This window comes from Oculina patagonica, chromosome 6, assembly GCF_052425735.1.
Source record: "Oculina patagonica isolate OP01 chromosome 6, crgOcupat, whole genome shotgun sequence".
Lineage (NCBI taxonomy): Eukaryota > Metazoa > Cnidaria > Anthozoa > Scleractinia > Oculinidae > Oculina > Oculina patagonica.
The window spans coordinates 37,628,896-37,647,065 of record NC_135763.1 but is presented as its reverse complement, the minus strand read 5'-3'; the positions used below and the strand labels follow the sequence as shown (position 1 = coordinate 37,647,065).

At 38.5% G+C, this 18,170-nt stretch overlaps 1 protein-coding gene across 1 annotated transcript in view; it reads left to right on the top strand.

Moving 5' to 3' along the window:
- The window catches only part of LOC144658076 (uncharacterized), a 30,078-nt gene extending 16,961 nt beyond the window's left edge, over positions 1-13,117 (top strand). The window contains exons 14-25 of the mRNA XM_078518398.1: positions 258-389; positions 890-1,018; positions 1,627-1,809; positions 2,364-2,483; positions 3,492-3,626; positions 7,099-7,216; positions 7,743-7,929; positions 8,582-8,732; positions 9,306-9,434; positions 10,851-10,985; positions 11,540-11,618; positions 12,830-13,117. Of these exons, the coding sequence (XP_078374524.1) occupies positions 258-389; positions 890-1,018; positions 1,627-1,809; positions 2,364-2,483; positions 3,492-3,626; positions 7,099-7,216; positions 7,743-7,929; positions 8,582-8,732; positions 9,306-9,434; positions 10,851-10,985; positions 11,540-11,618; positions 12,830-12,965 (1,634 nt within the window). The 3' untranslated portion in view covers positions 12,966-13,117. The remainder of the gene's footprint in view (positions 1-257; positions 390-889; positions 1,019-1,626; positions 1,810-2,363; positions 2,484-3,491; positions 3,627-7,098; positions 7,217-7,742; positions 7,930-8,581; positions 8,733-9,305; positions 9,435-10,850; positions 10,986-11,539; positions 11,619-12,829) is intronic.
- Positions 13,118-18,170: the final 5,053 nt, after the last annotated feature.

Genomic DNA, 18,170 nt, shown 5'->3' with positions numbered 1-18,170 from the left:
TACTCCCTTACTCGTGTAATGTCCAGAGCTTTTAAATTCACGCTGGCTACGTGTACTTGCTTGCAGTTTTGATTGGTTCACAGTGTTGTGTATGTCCTTTGTGATTGGCTAGGGTGACTTCCCTGGTTTTGATTTTTTTCTATGTTCTCGTCACCTTTTTAGCTGGACAATGGATTAGTTTGTATGCCAAATTTGCCGGAGTTAGATCTTCTTTTAAAACTTGAGATCAAAAATTACGTTTCATTTTTTTCTTTCAGAGGTGACTGAGTGTTCCAAGAAAAATCTTGTTTGCCCAAATGATAAGGATTGTGGACAGCTGATAGATGGCACTTTTGGCTGCGTTTGCCACAAGGGATATGAAATGATAGAGGGAAGCGAGATATGTCAGGGTAAGATCTGAGTGAGAAAGTTAGACTCTGCCAGCGTGAATCATTTAGTCGAATCTGAATTCGTAATTAGCCAATTAGAAGTCTCTACGATTCCTGATAGCCTCGATTTTATACTCATATCAAGTCACAGACCTGGTATATCGCTGGAGTCTGCTCTAGACCTAGCTATTTGAAACTAGCAAATCTATCAAACAAGCATTTAACCAAAGAATGGTACCTAACAGGTGTAATACAACAAACACGAGAGATGTTCTCTTTTAATCACAATTTCAAGCACCGAGAAGAGGTTTAAAAATACGATGCGCACAGGAGAACTTTTTAGAAACTTCGAGATGTTTGGAAACGTGATGTAATATCCTTTCGAGGGCTTGATATATTTTCTTAATCGAACTTAATTTACGAAGAGAGTAGGTTTCTTTTGTTTTAAATCGATGAATTATTTTAATTTGAGAAATTAGTTTAAAATTTCAGTGAACAAGTTCTCTTGCGTCTGCACACAGATATCGATGAATGCAGTGTCGCGGAACCTTGTTCGGAAAATGGCGTCTGTAAAAACTTGGATGGCAGCTACGAGTGTAAATGCAATGCTGGATACAAAAACAATGCTGCAGACAAGAATGTCTGTGAGGGTGAGTAAATTAATCTGTTCTTACGTTTAATATTTTTCACTTATAGTTTGTTAGAGAGTACAAACTAAGAAAACAGACATTTTGAAACAGACTTGTGTCATTATAATTATATATATTTTGTGTAAAATTTAGTTTCTCTGTTTAAAACCAGAGGAACTAAATTTCTCGGACGCAAATTCATATCCCCGCCATCGTACAAGGAAAAGGGGGGGGGGGGGATGGAATCCCTCCCCAGAGTTTAATTATTTTGCACGAAGTAGAAAGCCTGTCGCTTACTCTACAAGATGAAATAATTTTTGTTAGATGTGACATCATATGACGTCACGTGACGTCATTAGAGTCGACATCTTGGATTCGCCATCTTGGATTTCACCATTTTCTTAGAAAGTCACAAAATAACGGACTGAATTGATGCAAAATCGAGGTTTAAAATTTGGTTCGAAAAAACCCTGACGTTTCGTACACTAACGTTTTTCGAGGGTAAGGGGGGGGGGGGAGGATAAAAAGAGGCTGACAAATTACTTTTTAGAAACTGTTCGAAAAATTTAGAGAACAGTGTCGAGTCTTGTTCAGATTGTTCGTAACAGGATACGCCATTTCTTTTGTAGACTGGGATGAATGTTATGAACTAGACAATCCATGCAGCACTGGTGAAGTGTGTGAGAACCAACAGGGGACGTACACTTGTTTGTGTGACAAAGGATATGTGAAGACCGCGGTTGGAGGATGCGTCAAGGAAGGGCTTATGGTAAACATATCGAACGTTTTCACCCAAGAGCTACCCACGACAGGTAAATGTATGATATGACTTCTGGACCCTGGACCTCAAGCTAAGTATATCTAGATGCGCACGACCACCGCCACATTTAACCACCACATAACATCTTTGACAACTATTTATTGCTAAATTGTCGTGGATATAAAGTTGTTGTTTGTCATCCTCGGCTAAACGTAAATTTACGTATTTGGAAGCGCTGCAAAAGCGATTGTAAACTTGCTCAGTTTAAAAATGTGAAAAAAAATAAGGATTGTAGAGCCGATTTTTTTAAATTGCTGGACAGAAAGTGGATAAAAAAGAGCAAATTACTAAAATCCTTGCAATTAAGCTTATTATCATTATACTCCGAGAAAACACACTAAAGTAAACAAAAAACGACAACAAAGGCACAAAAGTAAATCACATGCATATACAATTGTCTACTCTTTGTGTTGACCTGTTTTAAAATGTTTAATTTTTATCTTTACATGATACTTGCCTAATAAGAGGCAACTCTTGTTTGTTTCCAAATACTCAAACTTTCATAAATATACACAAACTTAAGACATCTTATATTTCCTGAATTAGATATTTCCTCAGAAGGATCCGCCGGGTGCAATTGCAAACGATGGGAAGAATGCATTGAAGGAAGGTGTAAGTGCAGGAGAGGATACGTAAAAAATAAAGCAGGAAACTGTGTTCGTCGAAGTGAGTACAAAGAGAAGATACTCAGAAAATTAAACAAAGAGCATGTTTAAGGACATGAGGAAATTTTCAGTGCAACTTGCACTGAACATGCAAAAACCGTTCCATTGCCAGTTTGAACCCTACGTTTTGCAACCAGCAATGGGACAAATGTCGCGATGGAAGTTAAAACAAGAAGAAGTAGAACTAATTTTATCCTCCCCTTTTTGCGATGTTGCGAGACAAGTTGCTACGTGTGACATGCTAATCCCAACTTGCAACACAACTTCATTAAGAATAAACCTATCAGAGCGCGTCCTTTGCTTAAGGGAGATTTTAAGATGCTAATTTCTTGCAGACCGTGCGTTGCAAGTAACAACAAAAATTGCGAACGTGTAATACTAACTCTGCAACTTGCAATATGTCTCAATCGTCATCCTTACAATACAAGTTGCAAGGAAGATTGCCTCGTGTACCATGGCCTCAACATGGTCTTTAAATATCTGGCCTATTATATATTTGCTCATTATTTATCGTTGTTCACAACAAAACCCGGTTATACGAGCCTACCATTTTTCCAAATATGCCTGCTATATACAGATTGACGCATCTATGCATGTGCTTTCTCATGAAACATAAATAATCATTTTGCGGACTCAAAATCTCAGCCTGCATGTATATGTGGAAAGTTTTTACATGGGAATGTTATGTTATATGACTGCATTGATGCAAAGCTCAGGCTCGGGTAACTTCATCAGAAAGAAATACAAAAGTTAAAAGCAATATAATGTAACTGAGTAAGTACGAAAGGAAGGAAACGCCATGCATGTGACTCGAGCGAGAAAACGCATGCTTCTTAAGTGTTTTTTTCCCCTAAAATTAAATATGTGGATCTTATCTACTAGTATAATTGTCCACAAATGAATGCAGTTTACAACTTCTGATTGACGTGTACTCAAATATACTTGCAAGTAGGTAATGGGGCGAAAAACTGTTCCATGATCTAATCCACGATTTTTTTTTTCCTTTTAGGTCAACCAGGTCGACCAGGTTCACCAGGCTTGTTCCCTTTTCTATTTGGCTCAAGCTCGCAACATTCTTCACATTTCGTTGCTTTCGTAAGCGCCCTCGTTCTTGGACTCCTTGGTGGCCTGGCCTTTACAGCATAACGGAACAACGCCTGCGGTTTACTTTGCTGTTTGCAACTTTTACTTTTGTTTCATTTTTTAAACACATACCCATCGAAATAATACCTGTTAAAAAATTAAAGAAGCTGCCACTCACTCATACATATATACACTACTTATTTGTTATTTAGTTCCGTAAACGGGCGTGTGGAAGTTACAATTTCAAAAAAAATATATTATTTGCAAATAAAAACACTGTGCACTTCACATTAAAGTTTAAGCCAGGCATTTTTATCGCTTTAATCATGATTTCAAAGCTGAAACATTTCACTCTGCTTTAACTTCGGTTTACCTTGTCATATTAAAGAAAAAATAATTGTGTCACATAAATGATTCTTAAGTTCTGTAAGTTATAAAATGCTAGTATCACTATCTACCCATTTCAAAAGTTATCTAAGTTCTTTTTTCGAATAGCGTTATGGTTATGCAATAAACTCGCTTTGCTTTGCAACTTTGGTCTTATTTTTCTGATCTAATACCATTAGTTCCACCGAACGGCTGTGAAATGTTCTACCCTCAACACAAAACAACTGTCAAAATAAAAAAAGCTCCAGTCAGTTCAGAATATCGCGGCTGCCCGATTATATTATAGCCTATTTCCGAAAGTACGACCATATCACTCCAATACTGAAAGATTCGAACTACACTGGCTTCTTGTTTCTGAACGCATTAAACTCAAGATTCTATTACTTACCTGCAATCTCCTATCTATCTCAAGACTTCAAGATTTGCTAACGTACTACCAACCATAAAAGCACCCTCCGATCATCAGACTTTTAATTTACGCCTTAACTCTATCAATTTGTGCGTTACGCGTTGTCAAAAGATAAGCTAAAAGAACCACCAGTTAAAGACTTCAAGTCGGCGACCTTTTTTATGAAAAATGTTCTATTGAGACTACTCCGTGTTTTTTGTCGCCGCGTACCCATGGTACAATAGGGACAAACAGGGACAGGTATTTTATAAATTACATAGTTTAGAGAAACTTTCGTTGTGGCCCAAAAATATTCAACTGAGAGAACAAAGAATCCCAAGTGAAAGGAGGCGCTGAGCACTACAACAACTTTATTAATGCGTTAGAGCAATTCTAGCCGAGAGTGAAACACTCTCTACTAATAGGGGACACATACTAATAGGGGACACATACTAATAGGGGACACATAAAATAAATTATTTATGTGGCCTACCAAAGGAGTTGAGACGGAATCGTGATCAGGACATTGAATAACAATAATTTTAGTGGGACAAAAATCGAGTACCAGAATAACTAAAAATATGATGTTATTTTCTTCCCTTTTTAAAAGCTAAGGATGTAAGTAATTATCCTTGATAACACCAACAACAATTTCTTATCAGAGCCTGACAAAATGAATTTCAGAGTTTACAAGAATCATGTAAGCTATAGGTAAAATCTCACGTGTAGCTATTTTGTAAAATTGTCTGATCTATAATAATAATAATAATAATAATAATAATAATAATAATAAGAACTTTATTTAAGTGTCTAGTCTTCTAGCTAGCCTTAAGCTTACTAATCGGGACACTGTTTAAACTAAAATTTTAAGCGATTCAGTAGAATTCAGTGGATTTTTCGATGTTTTTTTGGTGTTGTTAGAAATGATTTCTTGTGATAAGATATTTTAAACAGTAACACAAAAGTTTGCAGTAAGATGTAAATAACTTTGGTTCATAATTCTGTCCAATTTATTCCAAGTCCTGGCGGATTCCGTCTTGAACTCGAGATTCGGGACTCGAGTCCGGATTATTCCATCAGCTGCCAAGCACTATTCCTAGGCTTCAAAGTGGGTTTAATCCCCTTTCTAAACATTAGCTCGACGAGGAAGCCTCCACTTTGTCGCGCGCTGTCGACTGCATAAAATTAACCATTACTGACGTAACTAATTAAATTTCGCAGTTCTTTTCTTGTAGCAATGACCACAATGCTAATATTCATCAAGAGCTTTACAAACCTGGAGCTCACGGAAGAAGGATAGTTTACTTCGAATTTAATGGGGCCTGTGGCAAGAGACACTTTTATTTGCCTGGTAATCGTTTTCTTCACTGACGGTCTTTACGCCATCGACTCTCGTAAGTTTTATAAACATGGTTTTCTTTATGTTTTGTTTTGTATTTTAATATGTATATTTAAAAGGCATACATGTTTTACATTACCATTTAACTTTACACACATAAAAGAAAGGAACGTTACACTTAAAAAATTGAATTATTCTTTTGTGGATTAACATCCGCAATTAATCAATCAAAAGAAATAATCAGGTACAATTATGAAGTGTTGTTGCAAATAATTTCGCGCGTAAGTTAGCGCGCGTACGTAGAAATATGCCGGCTTTTGGATGCCTGATAAGCCGGTCAGAGAGAGATAAATGATCGTTTCCTCGAAATAATCTACATTTTTATTCAGACAATTACTTTCTCTCCGTAAAATGAGAAAAAAGGAATTTTCGTGTCGGAAAGCATAAACTCAGTCAAGGAACATGACGACTCGATCGGCAGTCATACAGATATTTACTAAACATGCACAGATACAGTCAACTCTCGCCTTGTAGACACCCTGCTATTGCGGATACTCCCTATTACGGACAAAATCCAGATCCCCGGCGAAAATGTTTTGACTCCCGCTATTAGAGACTCTCGCTATAACGGACACTAAACGACGTCCCGAGCGTGTGCGCTATAACGAGATTTTACTCTACCTGTGTTTTTGGCTATCAGTTGTCGGTGTTTCAGCTTTTAATTGCTCGATCAACTCTTGGAGTTGAGTGGGCGTTTAAATGCTAAAACACCGACATTTGTAGATGACATTGCAAGGAAGTATGAGGAATCCGTTTAGCCGACTTTGCCTGTTTTGTGGCATGGTAAGGTATTTACTTTCCTCTTTGTTTTGAAACACGATCAAACAGTGATAAACCAGGGAAGTATCGTTTATTTTCCATGTCAATTTGACTTTACGGGCCCCTAGTGGTTTGATATCTTTATGCCAGTTCGTGTATCGAGATATTGTAAATATTTTAAAACTTTAGTTTCATATACTTTTGTATATTTTCTGAGCAACAAGCAGATCTTTTTTTTTTTGTTGACCCGGTTTTCACGACACGTAGTTGCTTAAAATTCATGGGATAACATTTTAGATTTGTAATGGAAAGAAGACTGCTATAAGAGTATTAGAGTTTGTAGGGAATGCGCGCTGATACACTGCTATAAGCTTATGAAGTACTACGCAGTCCTTATAAAGACAGCGAGGCATGAAGTTAAGGGTCCATACAAACGCATATACTTAAAAAACGTAAGCCCAGCGCAATCATCGAAACACTGTTTTTGGTCTTGTATTTTCATACTTGAGATACGTTTCCTGTCGCTCACTCAGGCTCTCTTTTGCCCATCAATCTTTAGCTTTCTGGTGATAAATAAATTGTATAATTTTGTTTCGACAGCTTGCACCACAGCCCTTGGGATGGAGAACGGAGAAATCAAAGACGAACAGATCTCGGCTTCCTCACAATCTTCTAACCATGCACGGCCATCACTGGCAAGATTAAACCAAAGGAAAGGGTAAGATAGTTTCTTAACACGCAAGAGGGTGTAACACGTGACACATTCGGTGGCATGTGAAATATTAAGCATTCGAGGGCTTTAAATGAGACTTCACGGTACACCTTAAAGACTTCAATTTGCTCAAAAGGAATAAGTATTCCGACTATATTGCCAACATGCGCACGTCGCGGGGGGGAGAAGAGCTTTTCAACTGTTCTATTGGCAGAGAAGCGCCGACGGTGTTTCCATTAGGCGTTCACTCAAGGATGATACAACTATGTAAACCCACAAGAATCTGGCTAATTGTTTCACCTGCAGGATGTCGATCAAATCTACGCAACATGTAAGAAATCAGAACATTCGAGCAGAATGTAACCTCGGTGTCCACAATTTGCTCGCAGTCATTTTTGGTTTGGTATTTTCCCTACTTGGGCTGTGACGATTTGGGGGAGCTTTAAAAACGTGACTGCTCACAAACAAAAAGAGGGGGATGAAAGCTGCAAGAGCTTTATCTAAGTTGTGTCGCATAATATTCTTTTCGTAGGCTTGGAGGATGGTGCGCCGGTAAAAGAGATGAAAATCCATATCTTCAAATAGACCTCCAGAGGCCTGACACTATTACAAAAGTGGCAACACAGGGAGCAAACAGCAACTGGGTAGAAAAATTCAGCTTAATGTTTAGCAACGACACCGTTCATTGGTTTGACTACACAGTTGACGGCTTAATAAAGGTAATTTTACTTTAATATTAAAGATGAATTCCAGTCCGTACTGCGCAATTTCGGCTGCAATGTTTACGTGAGCCTCACACGAAGGAATGTTTACAAGCAAAACTAAAAATTCTGCGACAAACCTACCTTTTTCTTCATTTTTAACGCCAGATATCCTTGCAGAACAAATAATAACGAGTAAAGGAACCTTGACGATATTTCAAACCGACGTTTCAGCTCATCGGAAATTCTTGAACGAAACGAACTGTAATGGCGGACTAAAAAACTTCATGTATGCTGTCACCGAAGTGTAACGTTTCAACGAATTCAAAACAAAAACGAAAACAAACCCCGAGTCTGCGCAATACGGACTGGAAATCAGCTTTAAAGATTAGGCTACGAGCAATTTCTCAATGTTGGCTACATAACTTTGTGCGCTCCAATAGTCTACTAACGATTGATTGACAGAAGGCGCCTATAAATGTAGCCAGCCAATCACATTTCAACTTTTCAAATCGCCGGTAACCGGGTTATTCTTATGATCAATTTTACGGTGTTTGTGCGCGTACCATTCCCAAATCTGTTTGCGTTTTAGGCTTCTTTGCACCAGTCGTGCTACAATCCTACTGAGAATCACGAAGGAGACTATACCTTAAACTGCGTTATTTTTCAGATTTTTAAGGGCAAGAGAAGCCCATATCGGAAGGTGTGGAATAAACTAGAGCACCCCTCAACAGCTCGTTTTATTCGTTTTCGACCAGTGTTGGATCCAAGGATACCATCTTGCATGCGTATAGAGCTCTATGGCTGTCCGTCGAGTGTAGGTTAGTAGAAAAAATGCATTCTCGTCAAAAACAATTCTCGTCAAAGACAATTCCATATTTTCTCAAAAAACACCGGGTTTCGAATACAGAGTTGAAAATAACCCCCTCAAGCATTTCATTGAAGTATAAAAATCTGTAGTTGTAATGGAAATATGTACGTCTGTCAAAAATAATGTAAAATCTTTGTTTAATGAGCTCGGGGCTTGAATAAACTGCATGCAGGGGTCAAATATACTCTGGGTCTACCACGGGTCAAGTTTGAAATAAACGCCGGGGGCCTCTGATCAAGAAAATACAGTTCTAAGTGTTCATTGAACAATGCGTGTTAGTTACAAAGTGAAATTAATTAGGGAAAAGAGTTGTTATTGTCCAAGTCGGATTTAGGAAATTGGTTTCTTAGAACAAAGAACTATTGCGTAAATTAAGGGTTGTTGTTGAGCAGCCTCTGTCACGTTGTTTTCCAGAACTGTTCTCGCTGTCAGTCATATGCAAAAGAGAATATAGCTCTAAGGTCGAGAACGTGTTGCTGTAACAATTTAATAGTAGTTTGTTTTCTGTTGTCTCTGCACGCAGATATAGATGAATGCAAGAAAACAAATCCTTGCTCTTCTAACTCCGTCTGCAAGAACCTGCCTGGCGGTTATGAATGCATATGCAATGATGGATATAGACATCATTATTTAGACAGAAATATCTGTGTGGGTAGGTATTAAATTCCAACAGTTTGTTTTGTGTTTGAAAATTCAACTCAAACTAATGACTGGGGGACTGTGCAGTTAAGATATTTGAAGCATATAAATTAAAACGCCTTGGGGCGCGGGAGAGAGGATCACAGAAAGTTGTTGCATTGGATTCTGAATGCAAACTTGCTTAAATAACAGATACCCTGTACTCATGCTACGATTTTATAAGTTCATGCACCTCTCAAACGACTTATGAACTACTATCGCAAATTTTACTTTTGCGTATTAATCACCCCATACAAAAGGACACTTTGCAGGCATTTGGCTATTTGTCACCAAAAAGTGTAAGAAGGTGTTGTAGGCTGCGCGAAGGTAAGGTAAGGTAAGGTAAAACTTTATTTTGACACGATAATAATAAAAGCTAAAAGCTTGTGGGGTCGTGTATTTAAATTAACTATGCTAAGATTAAAATTACAATTCTTATATTTACAGTAAAATTAATTCGCCAAGATGGCGAAGGGGCTTGAATACCTTACACGAAACCTTGTTAACCCTATTCAGACCGGGGGGGGCTTTTGAGGCCCGCGCTGACTTTGAACTTTTATAACTTTTTTAAGAATTAACCAAACGCTTCCAAACTTTCTGAGTTTTCCTAAAATTTATCTGGCAACAATTTGGTAGGGTTAGATGATGTGTCAGGAACTTGACATCACCATGGCAACGGCATTTTGACAGGCATGTTTTCCCAAATTTGTAATTTTGCGTGTTTCTGTTAATAAAAATCAACTTAAATGAATTTATTTTTACATTTTTACTGGTTTAAAGCACATTTTTATTTATTTTGAGTAATTTGCAGTGATTTTGGGTGGTTTTCTGGCATTTTGGAAAAATTTTGAAAGCCAAGATGGCGGATCCAAGATGGCGCCTGTTTTGACATCATGATGTAATTGTCACGTGATGTGACGTCACCATCCCACGTGACGTATACCAAAAGAAAGAGTTTCGGACATACAATACATCCTATAAGTTTCATGGTGATTGCTTAAATATTCTGAAAGTTACATAGGAGGGGGGGGCGCCTCCCCCCCCCCGGTCTGAGAAGGTTAAAAAAAGCCCGGTCTGAATAGGGTTAAATGAAAGCCATTGATCGCGTTTCCTGAATTTTAGATTTTGATGAACACAATTTGAAAAAAAATTACTGATCATTACATTTTCTAATGCGGAGAGTTGAAATAAAAAGTGCAGGGAAGTATTTTTCACAAATTTCGAGGCGTTTAGAAATGAGTTGAATAACTGTCTCTATTGTCTGGTATGTCTTGGCAGAAAAATTAAAAAAATCTATTCAAATTAAGATGATTTTCTTTAATGTGTTTTAACTTGCATGATGAATTATTGATGAGTTTGTAAAAAACTGTATGTCACTTTCACAATTAAGATTGGGACGAATGTTCTGAAATGAGGAATCCATGCCGTAAAGGGGAGACATGTAAAAACCAACCGGGAACATATGCTTGTCTTTGTGAGGAAGGATTTGTAAAGACTGACGGGGGATGCGTCTGGCCGGGCCGGGGTAAGCTTCGAACAAACGTATCGACCATTTTCACCCCACTAGACTGAGTGTATTTACGATCGTGGCTGTACGCTAGATCAGTTTGTTGTTGCCGATCCTGCCCTGCAAATAACATGCATGCAATTCTGTTCTACGAATATTTGTTTCACAATGGAAAACAAACTAATAGTTGGTTAAATTGGGTTGCATTGCCTCGAGTCTGCTTCAGCCTCTTGGAAATTGGCTTTAAGATTGCGCGGTTTGACGGGATTTCTCAGGGTAATAAAAAAAAACATTTTGAAGTGACATGTTCGACCCGTTTGGCGTTAATTTTGAATAGTTCTTTTATATTATATTAAACCGGAAGTTGACCAAGATCTGCATGTTCCGGCATAAAAAAGGCAAAACATGTAAACATAAACATTCAACTTCAGTATCTTTGCGACAGACAGACCCGACTTATATTTTTATATGAAACAACAAGTCCTGACTCGTACAGTGAGAAAAAATCCCCAAAGAAAAAAAAAACACAAGGGCGCACAAAATCGATAAATCTAATATATTCTTAAATGTAGATGTTTCATCAGAAGTATGTCGTTGCAAAAAGCACTGGGAATGCAATGAAGGAAGATGCAAGTGCAAGGAAGGATACAGGTTAGTGCTTCAGAGGTAAAATAAGTACACTAAGTATAATATATAATTAACATTTTATAACCGAGTTAAGTCAGTCTTAGAAGAGATTTGTTAAACAATTAACTATAAAACATTGCGATAAAATACTAGAAAATTTTGAAACCATCCACTATGATCCATCGCGCACATCAACTGTCATCAACTCCCGCTGCTTTTTCTGAGGAGTGCTGCAGCAAACTCCGTTCTATTTTTATAAACCTTGACTACCCAATCAATTTAATCAATGCGTCAATCAACAACTTTCTCCGCAGTATCGACAACATCAATTCAGCCGGGAATGCAACTGAAGAAAGCCCTACCATCACTCCCTTTTAAAGATCAACACTCAGCCAATTCAGTGAAGAGACAATTGCACAATTTGAGCGCCAATAAAGGCGTTCAGATAAAGCCTGTTTTCCAGAGCAAGAAGATTTTTGGTCAGGTTCTCGCCTCAATAGAGAAGGAACCATTTTGACTTGATAATGACGTTTAGCGAAGGTCGAAACGTCGTCGCTTTTTAAAACTTTTTTAAAACTTTTTAAACCAAGATGGTTTCAAAATTGTCTAATATCGCAATGTGTTATAGTTAAGTAAGTCTGTCAGGGAAAATATTGACCTTAGTCACTAGTACAGACCACACTGCGTTCGGTTTACACTCAAGTCCGCCGGCAAGTTTTATTATCTACATACACTCCTGCTCAGCCGAATAAGAACTTTAATCTGCAGCCACTTTCTTTTTACGTAAATTGGCTATGTGCATGGATGTACAATTAATATGATTAATCGGCGTATGCTGACATATAACTGCAAGTAAACGGGTTCGAAGTGGGAACGCGTAATTTTTTACGCGCGTTTACGTTCGTGAATTTACAAGACGCGTTACCCGTCTAGACGAGCTTCCTTTCGTTGTCCGTCTTTCAAGACGAATTTCGAAAAGTAGCTCGTCTAGTCACGTAACGCGTCTTGTGGCCGTCTTTATACTAGAGACGCATAACCAGACGAGCAAAAAAAATTTTGCCGAAGCTCGTCTAGACGGGTAACTCGTCTATGGTATAAAATGGTATACGCAAGTCGTTCATATATTCTCTAAATTTTTTCACGCACGTAAACGGACCGGACGTAAAAAATAACGTGTCAGTGGAAATTCACCTTTAATCTCTGTTTTCCTTTGTTGTTTTTTTTTTCCATTTTAGGCCCTGTGTGCTTTGCTCTTCACACTGGTTTGGATCATCCCTTTCTTCATGTCAGCGGACTAGTGAGTGCCCTCATTCTTGGTCTGCTTGGGCGCCAAAGAATAACCGCGGCTGCTGCTTGCTTTGCTGTTGTTAAATTTAGTTTAATTAAGATAGTTTATAATAATTTTTAATCTCAACAGTACCTTTAAGATAGACGAAACTTAAAGAATCTATATTTTAAATTCTATGTTCTATTATCTCAGTTACAAAGACTTCAGGCCGATAACTTGACGTGGTTAATTTTTTTTTGTTTTATAACTGATGTATTAAGAATCCTTATTAAAGATAACTGAAATTTGTTAATTTCCGTTTACTTGTATTTTCAAGGTATACAATAAACCTTTTTTTGCTTTTACATAGAAAGGCCAAAAAGGGGCAATGGATGGGCAAAGTTTGAGAAGATTAAAACGGATTGCGTTCGGGTTAACTTGAAAAACGTCGGCCCGACTTTTTTCAAGTTTATCTCAATTTGTATAAAGGTGTCACTGATTTACAGTGCTCGAAAAACATCCTTGTATTATGTGGCCATGATTTTACCAATAAGTGACTTTTGCTCTGCCAATCTAAATTTTACAACTCTTAATTGACGAAAATAACTAGAATTACCTAAAATACCGTGACCTAGCCCCTTTAAGGTTTTCGACAAATTGCTCTCCAATCTTTTGGCTACAGCTTTTTAACATTGATGATATATATAAGAGAGATCGGTCTCCAGTTGGAAAAGGTTCCCGTTTTCTTTATCTTTTTTTCTTGATAATAGCTTCCTTCTGAGAACTTGAAAATTCGCCATGTTCGTAAGAATAGTTTAATTTGTCTACCATAATCTCGCCAACAACGTGCCAGCAAGCCGGCTTATAAAATTCTACAAGTAACCAGTATTGCGATCGATAGTAGACTTTTTTTAAAAGTTCTTTTTCAGACCGATCATCCTCTGGTTGTTGTTTTTTAACCAATTTCCCTCATCGCTCTGATGAAGGTGGACAGAAACAACCGAAAATTTAACAATAGCCCTTATGCATGTTTATGCCAAACTGGCTAATTTCACCACCAAGCCTCGCTTTCGAAGTGCAAACTTGTACACTTTATCATGAACGAATTCCCAAAGAGGCAAAAATGAAAAGAATATATTATTGGAAAACTGCATGAATGTGGCAGAGGATTGAGAATAATGTGCGTAAACGAGGCTTGGTGGTGAATTTTGAGCTAATGACGTTATCATGCATAAGGCCTATTGCTGGTCTTCGCTCACACGCAATCAAAAAATATATTCGAAACCATTCAACTACAGAAGCTATGAATTTCAAATATAACAGACGATAAATAGATAAACAATTTCTCCGGGTTTTTGAGTCTGTGTCGTGTACCATTCGGGACTGAGTTATTTTCCAAACCTTTCCACGCAAGTTTATAAAGCTTGGTATAAAGCTTAGTATGGAGACGCCATATTTGTGTCCTTTCAGCATAAGGCCTTTTGAGGCCTATTTCCCACGTATGCAGTCATTGATAATTAAATCTCTCTGAGACAAAAAGAACTTTGGGTGACGTCTTTCTTAACAACGGTTTGATTGACATAGACTGGCATCGTTTCCCGGCACTCGCGGTATGTCGTCAAGTGCCGCAGATCAAAACAATCAATTATCCAAACACTACGCAAATTTGGATTCACATTGTGTAAGTGTTAGGTCTGTCGGTATGAAATATTCATGCAGATATTGTCAATCGTAATCCAGGGAATCTAGAACAGTGAATTGCACAAAACTCGAATTTGAATTAAACAAGCTAGCTTCGTTCTATTTAATAAACGGAGCTTCACAGCTTGCAGACTAAAAAGTATGTCTAATGTCACTTGGCCAGAATCGACGAGAAATGAGTATAAACATGACCTTAAAGCGCAGCGCTTGTATTCTTTTTTTCTCGCGCGCTATGCACATCACACTGAGCACTTGGATTCGGAAAATAAAAAGAAGCTATGAACTCCACTTTTTAAAGAAGATTCTCTCAAAATTAACGCCACGTCGATCAACGAACTTAGCGTTAACCTGATCGGAAAAGAAGACCCGATCGAAAACGAAGACACTTGGATAAAAATGAATCAAATCTCTAATAAACCTCTTACCGCATGTGTACTCTTGCGTATATTTTCTCAGTAAACCTAGCCTGCGTAGCAGGCGTCTGTGTAGTTTTCAGCGCGTTTAAAAGAGTGCGCGATCGCGAGAAGGCCGCGCGAGGAAAAAATCGAGAAGACGCCTGCCCGGAAACCCCCCGAAATACGTTTTTTTTTCGTTCTCTGAGAGAACGAAAATTACCCCATTGGCTAGAATGGCCGCCAGGGAATAACCCGTAAATTTTGATTGGATCTGAAGGTCTCGAGGGATTAATTAGTCGCTTTGCGAAAGAAATCTGTCTGTCATCGGAAATGTGAGAGTTGTATTCTATCTGTCATCGCAAATTAGGCTTATGTATGGTAACACTGGAGCACGACGTCTAGGAAGAACTTTTCGAGTCCTGCCTGCTGGAAGTTTTGACCGATTTGCAGAGCAAATGAAATGCGAACAGAGGGAAGCACATCGCCACCTTTTCGAAGGAAAAGATGTTTTAACGGTGTTGTTCACTGCTTTTTCTTTCAGCGACTCGTCCTTCCGCCGTCTCGGTAGCCGCATTGCCCAAACATTAGCTAACATTCTCTAGCAAAAACCTCAGACACAGATTTCAAGACGAGTTTGCGTCCGCATGGACTATATGAAAGTCCCTCACGTTTTTCAGCTTGTATCCCCGGCCGATCTTCCTGAGACTTGTTGCAATATATGCAATAGCACATTCACTATTATATATTTGCATGCCAACGGATTGAAATACGAAGCGAATCCTGCTTCTCACCAAACTGGCCGTAAGTTAGCCTGCGAGAGCAGACGCATTTCCGGCCGTCGCTTCTCTGCGGAGAGAAGCGACGGCCGGAAATGCGTCTGCTCTCGCAGGCTAGCCGTAAGTAATCCTCAAGTTTTTAGAGCAAAGACGGTAGAAAGTTTGATTTTGTTCCTTTTTCTGCCGCATTTCGACGGCTTTGAAGCCATATTGGCGCTATGCTCGTTTCCAGAAAAAAAAAAATTTCTCACTCATTTATTTTGACAGTTGACCCAGCGCTGTTACCTATTAAATTTTAATTAAATTAATTGTGGGCGGCAAACACGTTTCGGGGGGTTTCAGAGCAGGCGTCTTCTCGATTTTTTCCTCGCGTGGCCCTCTCGCGCCTTTCGCGTTTCTCCCATACGCGCGCTACAAAAACTACTCAGACGCCTGCTACGCAGGCTACAGTAAACCTTCATCTGCGAGCCAATATACATACATTTGTGACGGTCCGTTCAATTCGATTGTTCAAAACCGCCATTATTTTTAAAAGCATCGACCGCTGCTTTTTGCTACCGCGGACGCTGCCTTTAGAATACCACGGTTCCAAAAAGTCAGCGGTCGATACTTTTCAAAATAATGGCGGTAAAAAGTCAAAATACTCAGCGGGTGCCGCCTAATAAGCACGTGAATACGTGAACCTGACAAAAATAAACCAATTTGATTGGTTCATTTTTGACAGGTTCAAGAATTCAAGTGTTTACGGTTGGATGATTTACAATATTCGAATAATGCAATCCGTTCGCCGTTAATCAAAACTATGCCGGAATATTAGGCGGCACGAGCTGAGTATTTTGACTGTAAAGCAATGGACCGCCCCAAACAAATGAATATTGGTTCACAGATTAGAGTTTTACTAAAACTATACACGCAAGAGTGGTTAAGAGGTAAGAGGTTTTTTCATTGATTCGTTCTAATAGAATTCCCTTTCTCCATGAGGATTTCGAGTGGGTCTTCGTTTTCGATCAGGTCTTTGTTTTCGATCAGGTTTTCGTTTTAGGTCAGCTAGGTCTTCGTTTTCGTCTTCGTTTCTGATCGCGTCTCAGCTCTTCGGTCAATACTACCGCCGGGAAAACTTGAAAAAAGACAAATGCAAAATTCAAGTGGAGTCCACTCGGGAAGAGGTGATATCCGCCATGTTGTTACGTAACGCTTTTGTTTCGCGGACATTTTGGCGGAACTGATTAAGACCGCTACAGTAGACTGCTCTATGTTCCGCACAGGCATGATGGACAGTAAGTAAGTTAGTAAGTAAACTGAGAGTGGAACGATTTCTAATTTTTCGAACAGTTGTATTGTAGACATGACGGTGTATATATTAAAAACCTTTAAATAGGCAAGTGCACAATGGCAAACCAATGAAGAGTGCCGGAACTTACATCTATGATGTAGGATCATTAACGCCTCTTGAATATCTCTTTGTATATTTCATTGTAGTCAATTTTATTGTGTTTCGTTTGCATGTGGTATGCTGGCATGTCAGTACTTATTTTTTTCCCGCATAGTGAGCCAGTTTTTTTAGCCGTTGCAAAGTTTAGACGTTATATTTTGTCAGTGAAGCTAGTATTGATCGCGTTCGTCGCAGTTTGCCAAAGGACTTCAGTGTTATTTTCAGTTATTGTTGTTTCCCCAGCACCGTAACAAATGTAAGTTTCTGTAGTTTGTTTATTTAGGTTTCAGTTTGTGTTGTTTTCAGTTTAGATTAGGGACTGGTCAATAAGTACAGGGGGGGGGGGGGGGGTGGGCCGGAGCAGAAAGGGGGTGGGTCATCAGTTTTTGAGCCCTCGAAAAGGGGTGGGTTATGTAATTTTGATCTACACATAGGGGGTGGGTCATCTTATTTATTCACTAACTTTCAACTGTTATAGTTCCAAGAAAAGTTGTATTCATTAATTTAAACAATTGATAAATTTCTCCATGTGTCAGCAGTTTTAAATGAATTTCTAGTGATTTTTAAAGGCCCAAATATAAAAATTTCCCGGGGGAGCATGCCCCCTGACCCCCCTAGAGGGCGCGTGATCATAACATCAGTTTTGCCTGTCTCTCACCTGCATAGATTCATGCTTGGCTTTAGGCCTTTTAATACCAGTAAACTCTTTAGTAAAACACTTTGCAAATATTATGAATGATTGACAGTGATTGTAGTTTCTATCCGGATTAATTTCTGTATAAAAATATGAACTCTTCAATAATTGATTATGAATTAATATTACAAACAGATTCAGTTTTTGCATATGTTTGTGTCAAAATTTCCCCATGGACTATACACACAAATTTTTGGAAAACTTACAAAAGGCTAGTATAAGAAGTGATAAATTCATCCTTCTTTGGTGTGTTGAGAACAGCAGGGTCCATCGGAGAAAATGTATATGTAGGGAATTTCACTTTAAAAGCT